The sequence below is a fragment of the Gymnoscopelus braueri genome (assembly GCF_963280865.1).
Source record: "Gymnoscopelus braueri genome assembly, chromosome: 10".
NCBI classification, from domain to species: domain Eukaryota; kingdom Metazoa; phylum Chordata; class Actinopteri; order Myctophiformes; family Myctophidae; genus Gymnoscopelus; species Gymnoscopelus braueri.
In genome coordinates, this window is record NC_137611.1 from 44963161 (window position 1) to 44976487 (window position 13327).

General features: G+C 42.0%; 1 protein-coding gene across 4 annotated transcripts in view; it reads left to right on the forward strand.

Moving 5' to 3' along the window:
- Nucleotides 1-1495: 1495 nt before the first annotated feature.
- Nucleotides 1496-13327, forward strand: part of LOC308093106 (disks large homolog 1) — a 29436-nt gene continuing 17604 nt past the window's right edge. For all 4 annotated transcript variants that reach the window (XM_080439322.1, XM_080439323.1, XM_080439324.1 and 1 more), the window contains exons 1-5: nucleotides 1496-1625; nucleotides 3769-3925; nucleotides 5264-5366; nucleotides 11339-11453; nucleotides 12943-13119. In XM_080439322.1, coding sequence (XP_080295448.1) covers nucleotides 1600-1625; nucleotides 3769-3925; nucleotides 5264-5366; nucleotides 11339-11453; nucleotides 12943-13119 — 578 coding nt within the window. In that variant the 5' untranslated portion in view covers nucleotides 1496-1599. The remainder of the gene's footprint in view (nucleotides 1626-3768; nucleotides 3926-5263; nucleotides 5367-11338; nucleotides 11454-12942; nucleotides 13120-13327) is intronic.

The window sequence follows — 13327 nt, forward strand, 5'->3', positions numbered from 1 at the left end:
ATATCATTGGACATCTGACCAGTTTCATTGGATTTCATTGGATCAAATCGACAGGAAGTGGAAAACGCACAGCCTAGGAAACAGGTGAATAGGCCGGTAAGGGTCCATTTGGTTCCTAACTATCAATTATTTTTCTGGGGGGACCCCCGGGGGTCCCCGGACCCCACTTTGAGAGCCACAGTCTGCTACAGTGGACATAACAGGACCGATGTCCGTCCACACAGGTCAGCTGCACATGTCCTCAGAGACACTCTGTGGGACAGTGCCGGGTGAAGTCCCTCTGTCTACAGGAGAGTAAAGGTCCTGCCCTGAACACACTCTGATTCAGTATTCAGTCTGCGAACAGTGATAACGGACCATTAACTGCACACACACACGCACACACACACGCACACGCACACGCACACACACACACACTGCCTAGCCCCTCCCTCGTCATAGACTCAGTAGCTCAGGAGGCATGAAGGACAAACAGGGAATTAACCAAGTGAGCCCTACGCTGGGAAAGAACGTTTACTGAAAGCAAAGAAGCTTAATTTTAGGAAGATAGCCCAACCCAGGCTTCGCCGCTAGGGGCGAAATGGTACACCATGGTCTCCTAAGTGGGCAGTGTCTGACGGCACATCCCACGCACGTTCTATGTCTACTGGTACTAGATCTCGCGAGAGTGTGTTGCTGGGACAGAGAATTTCCTCCTGATTTGTTCTCTCTGAAAAAAACTAAAGAAAAACATTTTTTGAACACAGAATGTTCGGAATATTAAAGAATGGTTCAGAAGCCGTGTTAGTGTTCACTCTCCCATTGAAATGAATGGACTCCAACCTGGTGGCCACCTACGTCACGCAGATACGGGAAGTGAAAGCCAGTTGCAATGGGCAGTCTTTTCTTTTTTTTATTGGTCTTGGCTGAAAGTGTCTTAAGTGGAGGTACAGGAAGTACCGCCCAAGGACATAACGTTGATGCTGTGTATATCTGTTTACATTCCCCCGGGGCATGAACACCATGTCTTGAATGGTCGAGAAGAAAAAAAAGAGAAGTCCTGACCTACTTTACCAGGCTTTTTCTCCTTGTGAGATGAGAAAACGCTGGGAACGAGGTTATGTACGGATCTGCTACTTTCGATGCTTTTGTGTGGCGCTGTAGTATGATCAAGTGGGGCGTTGATTTACCAAAAAAAAAACACAAAAAGTTAAACTACGGAGATAAGAGTTTTCTGCCCGACAACAACGACATCTGTAGAACGATATTCTCTTTGTGTTCTATTCATTTTCCAGCCCCTCCCCCCTTTCTCCTCAAATCTAATCAGTCCATTTGGTGCCACGATAACACCCAGCAGGGCATCACTATGGGATGTCTGTGTCCATCAGCACAATTATTTCACCCTGTTGTCACTTCCAAAAGCCAGGTGGTCGCCACGGCGATCCAGATGTTATGTGCATTTAACTGAATTATTTCTCATTCATTAACTCTCTCTCTCTCTCTCTCTCAGCCTACTCCCAGCACATAGAGAACCATATCAGCACCACGCCCCCCAACTTCCTGGGCCCGGCTGCGCCCCCCGCCGCCCCCTCGGGACGCTACTCCCCCACGCCGAAAGGCATGCTGGGAGACGACGATGTCACCAGGTAAGTCTGCCACTTACGTGTGCCTGTGGAGCTCTTTGTACAAATGGAAAAACAGCGAAAACATATTAAAATATGTTTACATACATAGAATATATCGTCTTTTGTCGGGTGGAAACCTCATATGGCTCGAAACGCGTCGCTTCGCGCCGTGTTTCGCGCTTGCGGATCTGCTACTTTTGAAGCTTTTGTGTGACGCTGTAGTGTGATCAAGTAGGGCGTTAATTTACGGTAAAAAAACACAACAAATGATAATATGGAGATAAGAGGTTTCTGCCCGACAGCAACGATGTGCATAATCCTTGTCATCAGCCATACAGACCTCTCTATTGCTGATGCACTCACACGCTGCACCCTAGTGGCTGAGAGGCTGCACTACACTGTTCTATTCCTAATGCATTGATCAGTGCAGTCATTTAAAGGGCTGTGCTGTAATTAAGCAATATTACACGAGAGGGTGTGCTTTACCGTCATTATTAGCACGCCTGTGATGCGGTCAGGAACGAGGCGTCAGCCGAGTTCTGCCGCGATCACAGAAGTGCTAATAATGTAAGGTAAAGCACACCCTCGAGTGTAATATTGCGATTATACAACAGTTACCAACAAAACACATCCAAATGTATTCATATTGTGGGGCAATTCATAATAAAAAACATTTCGCTTATCCGTTTCCCTGTAAAGAGAAGAGTTTGTTTGACTGAGACAAAATAGTCCCTGTAACAGCGCAGCACTCCGAGTCATCGTCTCATCAACACAGCTGATTCCAGTAGGCTATATGCTCCGTCGTACGATCGTGTTACGTGGCCAAAATAACTGATCTACAAGCTCACAACGCGTCAAGATGGCGATGCGTTGTGAACTTGTAGATCGGCTATTTTTGCTGTGCGATACCTTCGTACGATAGAGTATAACATACACTGGACTGTTAACGAAATGGGAGTAATTTTACTTTAACACAGGAGGATATTTATACAGTATGGATGTTACCATTGAAATAAAGCACACTTTTTTCCAGTTATTCCTTTTATTATAGGATTTTAGGCGATTTAGTGTGCTCTCTTCTAACCATTGATCAACCGTAAGTCCACCAAATAAGTCAAAATTAACAACATAGTCCATTTTGCGTAGCTGTTTGTTCTCCGGTGGCGGCGGTGGGTACTGTCTGTTTGTTTTCCTACCGTGGGACAGCGTGACTTCACAGCACAGCTGTGCGATATATGGTCTAATCAGGTGCGGACTGCAGTGCGGAGTGATTTATTTAATGTGATTAGGCCCGTGCTATGATGCTGGTTTGAAGCACGGCTAGAAAGCTATTTTAGCCAATCAGATTGCTTGGTCGGAACTACCTGTTGTATAATATTAGTTAATTTAAGACGCTGTGTTAATTGTGACGTACAGAACTGTACGGAACTGCTAAACAACACTGTGGTCACAACCTCTGGTGTAACGATGAACATGAAAGGATCTGTAAGTGACAGTTTTGGGTTAACCCATGAAGACCTGAGGCGATTCTTAAAAATGTTTTCTAAATCCTAACAGTTTTTTGAAGAAAAAAAAATGAAAAAAAAATCAAGAGGAAGAGGAATGTGTCAGAAGCACGTTCACTTCTCCTACTGGAATTGATAGACCCACAACCTTATTCTGGTCTCCTAAATCATTGGTTCTCAAAGTGGGGTCCTTGGAGGGGTACCAGGGGGTCCCCAGCAAAATTAGTTAATATAGTGTCACAATCATTTTAACCCCTTTGTCCATATTTTATACTTTGGCTATTCAAAAATAGCAGATATACAAGCTCATAGCACGGCACAGAGTGCCGCGCTTTGAGCTTGTAGAACTGCTATTTTTGAATAATCGCGAAAATGTGTGCAAAACTTTAGATCTTTTTTTTTTAAAGGCGAACATTGTGAACTCAAATCTTTGCTTCTGGGGGTCCCTGGCACAACATAATTTCAGGTGGGGGTCCGTGACGAAATACATATAATTTTGCGGGTCCTCGACATGAAAAAGTTTAGAACCACTGCCACAAGAGGCAAGAACCTATATCACACAGATAACAGGGAAGTAAAACGGAGACAGGTCTTGCTTTTCTGTTGTGTTTGTCTTGGCCAATGACTGACGGCCGTGGTGTGTGCCCGTGGTCCAATAGGGAGCCCAGGAAGGTGGTCCTCCATAGAGGAGCGACGGGATTGGGTTTCAACATCGTGGGCGGGGAGGACGGAGAGGGTATCTTCATATCGTTCATCCTGGCCGGAGGACCTGCCGACCTGTGTGGAGAGCTGAGGAAAGGAGACCGGCTGGTGTCCGTATGTACACACCCACACAGACACACACACACACGCGCACACACACACACACACACACACACACACACACACACACACACACACACACACACACACACACACACACACACACACACACACACACTGATCTGTGTGGAGAGCTGAGGAAAGGAGACAGACTGGTGCTGTACGCACACGCACACACACACACACACACACACACACACACACACACACACACACACACACACACACACACACACACACAATCATCTCTACTGTGTCACTACAAAAATCTCATCATGTTGGTTCAAGGTAGGGCTGGTAAATCAACCAAAAATGTACCAAACACCGATGTTTAGAACCAATAACTGAATAATTAAGACGTACTGCATGTTTAAAACAAATAAATGTTCTTATATTATCAACAAATCGACATGAAACATTATGACTAAATTATGACTGAATGGCTTGGTCTGATTAACCACTAGATCCTGTATTACACTTTGTTGCAAGGAGGTGTTCAAAACATATTTTTATACAAAACCCACAGACACACTAAAGACTTTAACTTCATTATTTAATATTTTGTAGCAAAAATAGCTGATCTACAAGTTCACACAATGTGTTGCATCATGACTTGCTGAGAGCCTATAGAACAGCAATTCTTTCTACTTATGTGTGACGCTGTAGTATGGAGGAAGTAGAGCATTCATTTACGAGCAAATATAACATCTCTGTCGGGTGTAAACCTCATATGTCTCCCCGACAGCAACGATAAAAAAAGACAAAATATGGAGTTACGAGGTTTCTGCCCGACAAATTATCAAAAGGATAAAACACGATAAAAAAGCTGGAGAGCTTATTTCCATTGTGGTCCTGTGAGTGTGGCGGCTTGGCTCCACCGGGAGCGTTGCGTGGCTTGCGTCACTGTCATTGATGCCGTGTAGTTGACCTTGAACCTGCTGCACACAGATTCATGGATGTATGCCTACATCCATCAGCTTAACTCATTCACTGCCAGAACTTTTTTATTTTTGCGTTTGACAAACTGCCAGAGATTTTTCATAGAAAAAGAAAGTACTCAGGAGCCAAGATACAAAATGTTTAAGTTTTAAGTTAACAAGGAAGTGGATTGGAGTCTAGATCTTCAACAAATCATATCTCCTTGGTCTTTAGGTTAAAAATTAAATAAATAAATAAGAAAAGAAAAAAATATATATATATAATAATATTTAGAAATAAACCCAGATAGGATGATTAGTCCTTTCCACCCTGAATATAGCTACTATTTTCAAAAGTTTTGGAAAAATATCGAAAATGTGTTTGAATGTTTTTGTATATATTCATCTTTTCCAGGTAAACGGTGTGGACCTGCGCAGTGCGACGCACGAGCAGGCGGCGGCCGCTCTGAAGAACGCCGGACAGACGGTCACCATAGTGGCTCACTACAGGCCTGAGGGTGAGACCACCTGTCACCACGTTAAAGCTGCACCTCATTTCATCTTATGAGTCAATGGACCGTCATCAGGTTACCTGGTGAACGTCCAGGAAGGACATTAGAGATGAGATGGAGGATGAGATGGTTGAATAATTGAGAGGGGAGGGGTTGTGTTTGGAGGGAGGAGAAGAACAACAGGTGGAATAAGTAGTGCAGTGGTTCTCAAACTATTTCATGACAAGGACCCCCATATCGATACGTATTTGGCCGCCGACCCCTATCTGAAAATGGTTTGTGCCAGGGACCCCCCCCGCCCCAGAAGCAAAGATTTGAGTAAAACATGTTTGCTTAAAATATATATATATATATTCAAAGATTTGCTAAAATGTCCACGATTAAAAAAATTTTAGCAGATCTATATACAAGCTCATAGTGCTATGAGCTTGTATATCTGCTATTTTTGAATAGCCAAAAGTATAAAATAATGGTTAAAGTGGTTGAAATGATTGTGACGCTGTATTAACTACTGTTGCTGGGGGCGCCCACATTTTAGTACTTTTACTTTTGGTACTATAAGTACATTTTGATACCAATACTTTTGTACTTTTGCTCAAGTAAATTTTTAATTATTAACTTTTACTTGTAGCAGAGTACTTCGACATTGCAGTATTGATACTTTTACATAAGTAAAACTTTTGAGTACTTTTTCCACCACTGCTCTCTGGTGGCAAGCTGGAAGACTTATCTAGGTTCTGTTGTAAATTGTGGACAGGTGCTCTTTAATGATGGTTTTGAATGAGGGGAGGGAGTGTAGGGGACAGGGACTGTACCAACCAACAGAGGGGGGGGCGTGAGTGTACCAACTACACAGACTTTTTTTTTGTTTCTTTTTTACATTCAAACTCAATCGTAATCAGCCATCGTCTAACAAGCGCTGAGAGGAGCACTTCCAGAAGTTGAGAGAAAACGAGGTGGATGAAACAAAATGGCCGTTGTGTAATCCACTCAAAATGTGCTTTTTGCCCTCGTACAGTACTATCGTCACTGTCGGGGCAGAAACCTCGCAATGAGCTTGTAGATCTACTATGTTCACTAGTTCTGAAAGTTTTCGTTTCTAACTCCTGAAAAGTTAACGTTTTCTTTTTGGACATACAAGCTTTCCACCTGACGGTGACAGTTATACAAGTACCGGAGATTTGGATTGGTTGGGAGTGACGGAGAACAGATTACATAATGAAGTATCTTCATTTTGGATCTCGAGCGGATGGTAATGTGCGTTATCAAAGACTTTGGATCAAATTTGTACCCATCCGCTAATTAGTAAGCAGTCCTCAACTGAAGTTTGAGAGCTGTGGCTTCATTAAAAGATGCTGACTGAGGGGGAGAGATGAAAATCTTAATTTGACAGTGCAGTTTTATCACATACAGGCAGTGTGCATCAGAGCCAGACCGATATACATGTTAGGCTGATATATTTACCATTAGTTGGCTTATATGACGACGTCCGTATTGTATTGGCTGTTATGCAGCCGAACCGAAGTGTCCCGATTAGTTTTACGACTTTCAACCTTGAATCCCTGTTTTGGGTGGGTCGTTATAGGTGAACATTTTTTAAAGTTTTGAAAAATTGTGAGGCGTTGTGATGCGGTGCGACTGCGACGCATTGCGAGCCTGTAGATCGGCTATTTTTTAAATATTTGAATAGGGCTTAAGTTGTTAAATAAAATAAACTATCTATTATCTGTATTTTTTTTTTACTTATTTTCTAAAATGTTGCACTTCTGTCAAAATATCAGTCAAAACATGGGTATTCAGTGGTCCAGGACTCTCCAGGATCGGCATGGAACCCAAAAATGTGACATCGAGCAGCCCTTTATGTGCATGTGGTCGCCCAGGATGAGTGTCACAGCTCACCTCAGAGCAGTATAATCGTCTGGCTTTGTGAAGCTGTCTGCTGTTAAATAGTTGATGAGAAGCGATATGGGAGCTCACCATGACTTATCGCTTTGAGTGGCTATTCAAAACCAAGAACCTGTGGTATTGAATCAAAGTACATTTGCACGTACAAGGTATTTGACTTGACATGTTTTTACACAAATGACCCTGGTTTACGGTCAAATAGAAAAAAACTACAAAAAGATCCAACAAGGACAAACGGTGTCCTCTCCTTCCCAGCAATGGGACAGTTTTCCTCTGTTCCTGTCCACTTTCAGTGGCTGTCACCAGCTTTTAACCACTTAAAGGTAGGGTAAGTGATATTTTTTTTGTTAAAATAAATAAGTGTTAAATAGCTCTATATTCTGATATTCTGAGTAATCATTGCTATGACGTGTTTGTTCAGTAACATGAGTTATCCAATCAGGAGGGAGAAGTCACTTAGGGTACAAGATAAACGAGTGAAATTGGATTTGATGACATCGTAGAAATGAGCAGACAAAATTGGAATGGAACACTAACATTTAAGCTGAAAAATTGGTTCTCTGATTGGCTGAAATTGGCAAACCACCTGAAAATGCATTTTCTGTTTCCTAAAGAGCTGGAGAGACGGGGAAACCCCTGTTACTGAACAAACACTATAGCAGTGATTACTATCAGAATATAGAGCTTTAACCTTTTAACAAAAATATCACATACCTTTTAAAGGAGTATTTCAAAAAATACTTATTTTCTATGCATTACTCACCCCATGAAGCATTGAATTCATAGAGATTATTTCGTTTTTGGCGCATTCCTAAGCCAATAATGTGATGATGATAATAATAAAGATGCTTATGTATCCGGTAGAAGACACAAAGGAGACTCTTTGTGTAGTCTCCTACCGAGAGACCGCCGGTAATCAAATTATTGGCTTAGGAATGCGACAAAAACTAAAAAATCTCCATTCATTCAATGCTTTGAGTGGGTGAGTAATTGATAGGAAATAAGTAGTTTTTTGGGTGAACTACTCCTTTAAATACTATACGTTGTTGCCCCTCTTTACACTAAATCACGGCGAGCATAGCTGATGTACAAGCTCACAATGCAGCACAACATGCTGTGACGGCCCAAAACGGTCCCCGAGCCGTCTCTGTTGCTTTAAATACCCAGGAAAGTGCACCTGGTGGTGTGGCAGAGTGAATGTGAGGACTGTAATAAACAAGGAAGTCGATCAGTCCCTCCGTGTCCACACTGTGTTTGTGCCGAGTGCTTTAGACCGAAATAAGTGTGTCGTCGCCTCCGAAGTCGCCGTTGAATACACCTCAAACGGAGTTTGATTCATTCCCATTACGGATTAAAAACCACTGTGCAATCCTCCGCATCCTGGTGCGTTCCTGTTGGAATATTAGTGCCGTGACCTCTGCCACGCACGCACCTGACCCTGATCTCCTCTGCTGCCTGCTGGTATTTAATATTAGATAATATTATATTGTTGCTTTCGTAACTCCATATGTCAATTTTTTTGGTGAATGAATATCCTACTTCATCATACAACAGTGTCACCCAAAAGTAGTGAAAACAGCAGATCTACAAGCTCACAATGTGTTGCGGTGCAACACGTTATGGGCTTGTAGATCAGCTATTTTCACTATTTAACTTTTTAAAATATAATAATAAAAAGGAAAGTTTGGACATACGAGGTTTACACCCGACATCGACAATATATATATATACATGTATATATTAATATTTATTTTATTTCAACTTAACCAACTCTGATTTTGGGTGGGTGGATTTTATTTGGGTTTATTTGTTTCGAGACCTTGACATTGACATTCATGTTGCGTGCATCCATTGCGTTCCAACGGGGATTGAATTACATGCCGGGCGCGGACTATTAAAAGCCTGAGGTATGGGACTTGGGTTTATTATTATTAAGGGACTTGGAACTGATGGTGATGAACTTGAAGGAAGGGTGATGATTTGTGCCGTGCTGCTGCAAACGCTCTTGCTGAACTGGCTGAACTGATTGAACTCGGAATCATGAACTGAGTTGTGTGTTTGGGTTTACGTTAGGGCTGTCAGTTTTCCTCTATAATCCCATACGAATTTCAATGCTTTATTATTTTTAATATTCGAATATATTGCAGTGCGGAAAATGTTGGCTTCACCGGCGCGTTTCACCGTTTTAGCGCTCCTTCAGCAGCCGTTGCTTCAAAATGTTGGCGCTCTTCGGTGATAGTTGAGTCTTCTTTCACTCCCAGCCGTGTGGTGCCCCCCCCCCCAAGGTTGGTGCCCTGTGCTGCAGCACCTAAAGCCGTTCCGTTAAGCCGGCACTGGTGAGATGGTACTATTTCCGCTTTTTGTCATACGATGAAGTGTAAGGGCTTAAAGAGATATTTCACTTTCAAAAAAATGTTGGGGTAATTTTAACGTCTGCTTTTGTGAGCACCCCAGACTGTTTTTATGTTGCTTGAAATGAATATCAAATATCTAAATACTGAATCAAGCAACTTAAAAACTGGTCGTGAAACACAAAAGCCTGAGTAGATGTTAAAAATGACCCCAAACATGTTTGAAAGTGAACTATCCCTTTTAAGTCATTGAGTGCCATTGACGTGTTTCACGTGTTTTACCGCAATGGCGCAACGTGCCAATGACGTGTTTGAAGTGTTTTTGAAAAAAAAAGTGTAAAAAAAAAAATGTTCACAACCCAAGATATCATCATTTGAAGATTTGCTGCTCCATGTACTTCTTGTTTAACGTATTACTGAAAAAGGCTGTATCTCGGCTCCTGAGCACTTTTTTTTACTATGTATTTTTCAATGTTTCAACATTCAACAATAAATGTCAACAAGGTCCAATGACCTCGTTGACATTTGTGAAACCACACAGTGCAACCCTCAGTGATTAGCACCCATCAGGGGATCGATTATACTGGAGATAAATATTCTGTGACTACTTGAAAAAGGTATAAGAAAATTGAAAATTGTCTGGCACAGTTAAAGGGATACTTCACTTTCGGGCCGGGGACACATTTAAAAAAAATATTAAAAATAAATGAAAAAAGTTATGGAAAATTCATGGCCCCCTCACGACACGCAGTGTCCTACTAATGTGTGAGGGGGCCATGAATTTTCCATAACTTTTTTCATTTATTTTTAATATTTTTTTTAAATGTGTCCCCGGCCCGAAAGTGAAGTATCCCTTTAAGTGGTTAATTCCACCTGCATTGAAACTCGGTGCTGACACACAGCTGCTGCTGTAACATGCTGTGTGTTGCGTCGCATTGTGTACGCGTGGCCGTCTATTCTGCTCTGAGACTAAACTAATCTGTGGATCGATGGACGTGACAGACGCCAGGGTCCGGCCTAATCCAAGGTCCCCAAGAAGATGCGGAGACATAAAACACACTGCTCCTAGTCGATAAACACTCCCTCGCTGTGAATACTAACTAGCATATTCATATTCAACCTTTGTTTCACCTGGGACGTTTGTTGAGTATAGGTACAGTATGTGCATCAGTCATTCATATTCACACCTGGAAGCCTTCCAGCACAACCTCGGACTACAAGAGTGAGACTTGACTTAACTTGCAACTTGACAGCTTTAAAACCCATTTAGACCAGGAATGCATCCGTGTCATTTTAGATTTGAGCTATAACCATTATTTTTGTTCTTTGGCTATTCGAAAATAGCAGATCTACAAGCTTGTAGATCTGCTATTTTTGAAAAATCGTGAAAATTGTGCAAATCTTTGAAAACATATATATATTTTCAAACAACATTTTTTAACTCAAATCGTTGCTTCTGGGTGGTCCCTGGAACAACATATTTTGATGGGGATCTCCATCAAAATATGTAGTTTTTTGTGTAATTGATAGAAAATAAGTAATTTTTTGGTCTATGAAGCTATCTATGAAGCTATCTGTGAAAGCGTTTAATGTGCAGCACAATTTTATAGTGGGGGGGTCCCTGCTTCATCTCTCTCTCAGCTAAGGGGTGGGTGAAAAAGGCTGAAGTCCCCTGTTTTACACAGTACGGTGTTTTATGAATGTAACTGTTGTCTATTACAGAGTACAGTCGTTTTGAGGCAAAGATCCATGACCTTCGAGAACAGATGATGAACAGCAGCATCAGCTCCGGGTCGGGCTCACTTAGAACCAGCCAGAAGAGGTCGCTATATGTCAGGTAAGACTCGTACTTTGGCTATTAAAAAATAGCAGATCTACAAGCTCGTAGCGTGGCACCGAGTGCCGCGCTACGAGCTTGTAGATCTGCTATTTTTGAAAAATCGTCAACATTTTGTGCAAATCTTTGAATATTTTTTGGAACAACATTTTTAACTGAAATCGTTGCGTCTTGGGGGTCCCTGGAACAACATATTTTGATGGGGATCGGCGGCCAAAAACATGTTTCATCATTTTGGGCGTCCTTGACAAGAAATGTTTTGAGTACCACTGATATAGCAACAATAGTTTTCAGAACAACGTTTTTGTTGAGACATTTGTCACAAATGTTCGCTTTAAAAAAAAATAAGCAGATCTACAAGCTCATAGCACTGCTGTACACGACTTTAAAAAACTATGTATAGAAGAAACCGTTATATCTGCACTATTTATTTACCGATCATCTTCATCGTCTTACTTATTGATTAATATTGATTATTGATTCTCAGTGTTAACCACTTAAACCCCTCTAGTCTCAGAGAACTGGACTTGATTTTCAACTACACTTTGACCACTTTTTCCGTCTGCACCAAATCTCGTCGCCAAAAATAGCCGATCCACAAGCTCACAATGCGTCGCATGACAACGCATTGCGGCTATTTTACTTTTACTTACTTTACTTTATTTGTTTATTTAGACAGGACAGAGCATATTAATGAACGTCACATGAACGTAAATACACCGGATTTAGCAAAGATGCTAATTTTCATCTGCAGTCCTCACACAAAACATAAAATCAGAAAAACATCAGAAAACAGACAAACGGTGAAATACATTTACATAACATTACATAGCCTAAAAATAAACCTAAAATATGATCACAAATGGTTGCAGCTTTGGTTTTCAATCTTTTCACATTGAATTTAAAAGATGGAAATGTAGCACAATCCCTTATATGTAGAGGAAGGCCATTCCATGCTACACAACCCTGTATTTTGGGCTAAAGTTCTCCCCAGAATATGGACGCTGGGGTTCAAGTGGTTAAAGGGGGTCCCCAGGGGGTATCATTTAGTTGGGGACCGGTCCCCAACTAAATGATAGATAGTTCGGAACCAAACTGACCCTTATGGGTCTGTAACTCAAAGAGTGTCATTTGTACACTCTCAGAGTTAAATTAACATTGGTTTTACAATTTAGATTGGGGTCCCAGGGATAGAAATGCCATTAAATGGGGGTCTGTAGCCTAATGCAAGTCAAACTGGGGGTCCTTGAATTTAAAATGGTTGAAAATCACTGCTAGAGTCGAAAAAAACGTCTCTTATGGGGGTCCTTGGCATATCTTTTCAAATGGGGGTCCGCGGGCTAATAAGTGTCAATTTGGGGGTCCTTGACATGAAAAAGTTTGAGAACCACTGCTGTAAGTGATACAGTATGCTTTTGTTGTGAACTAAATGTTTTTTTGTTAAAAGTCTCTCTCTCTCTCTCTCACACACTCACACTCACACACACAGAGCTCTGTTTGACTATGATAAGACCAAGGACTCGGGTCTGCCCAGCCAGGGCCTGAACTTTAAGTTCGGGGACATCCTGCACGTGGTGAACGCGTCGGACGATGAGTGGTGGCAGGCCAGACAGGTCACCTCCCAGGGGGAGCTGGAGGAGGTGGGGGTCATTCCCAGCAAGAGACGGTGAGCACACACACACACACACACACACACACACACACACACACACACACACACACACACACACACACACACACACACACACACACACACACACACACACAGAGTATAGGGCAGTTTTATGTGCATTAGGCCAGTGGTTCTCAAAGTGGTATCCGGGGACCCCCAGGGGGTCCCCAGCAAAAGTAGTTCACATAGCATCACAATCATT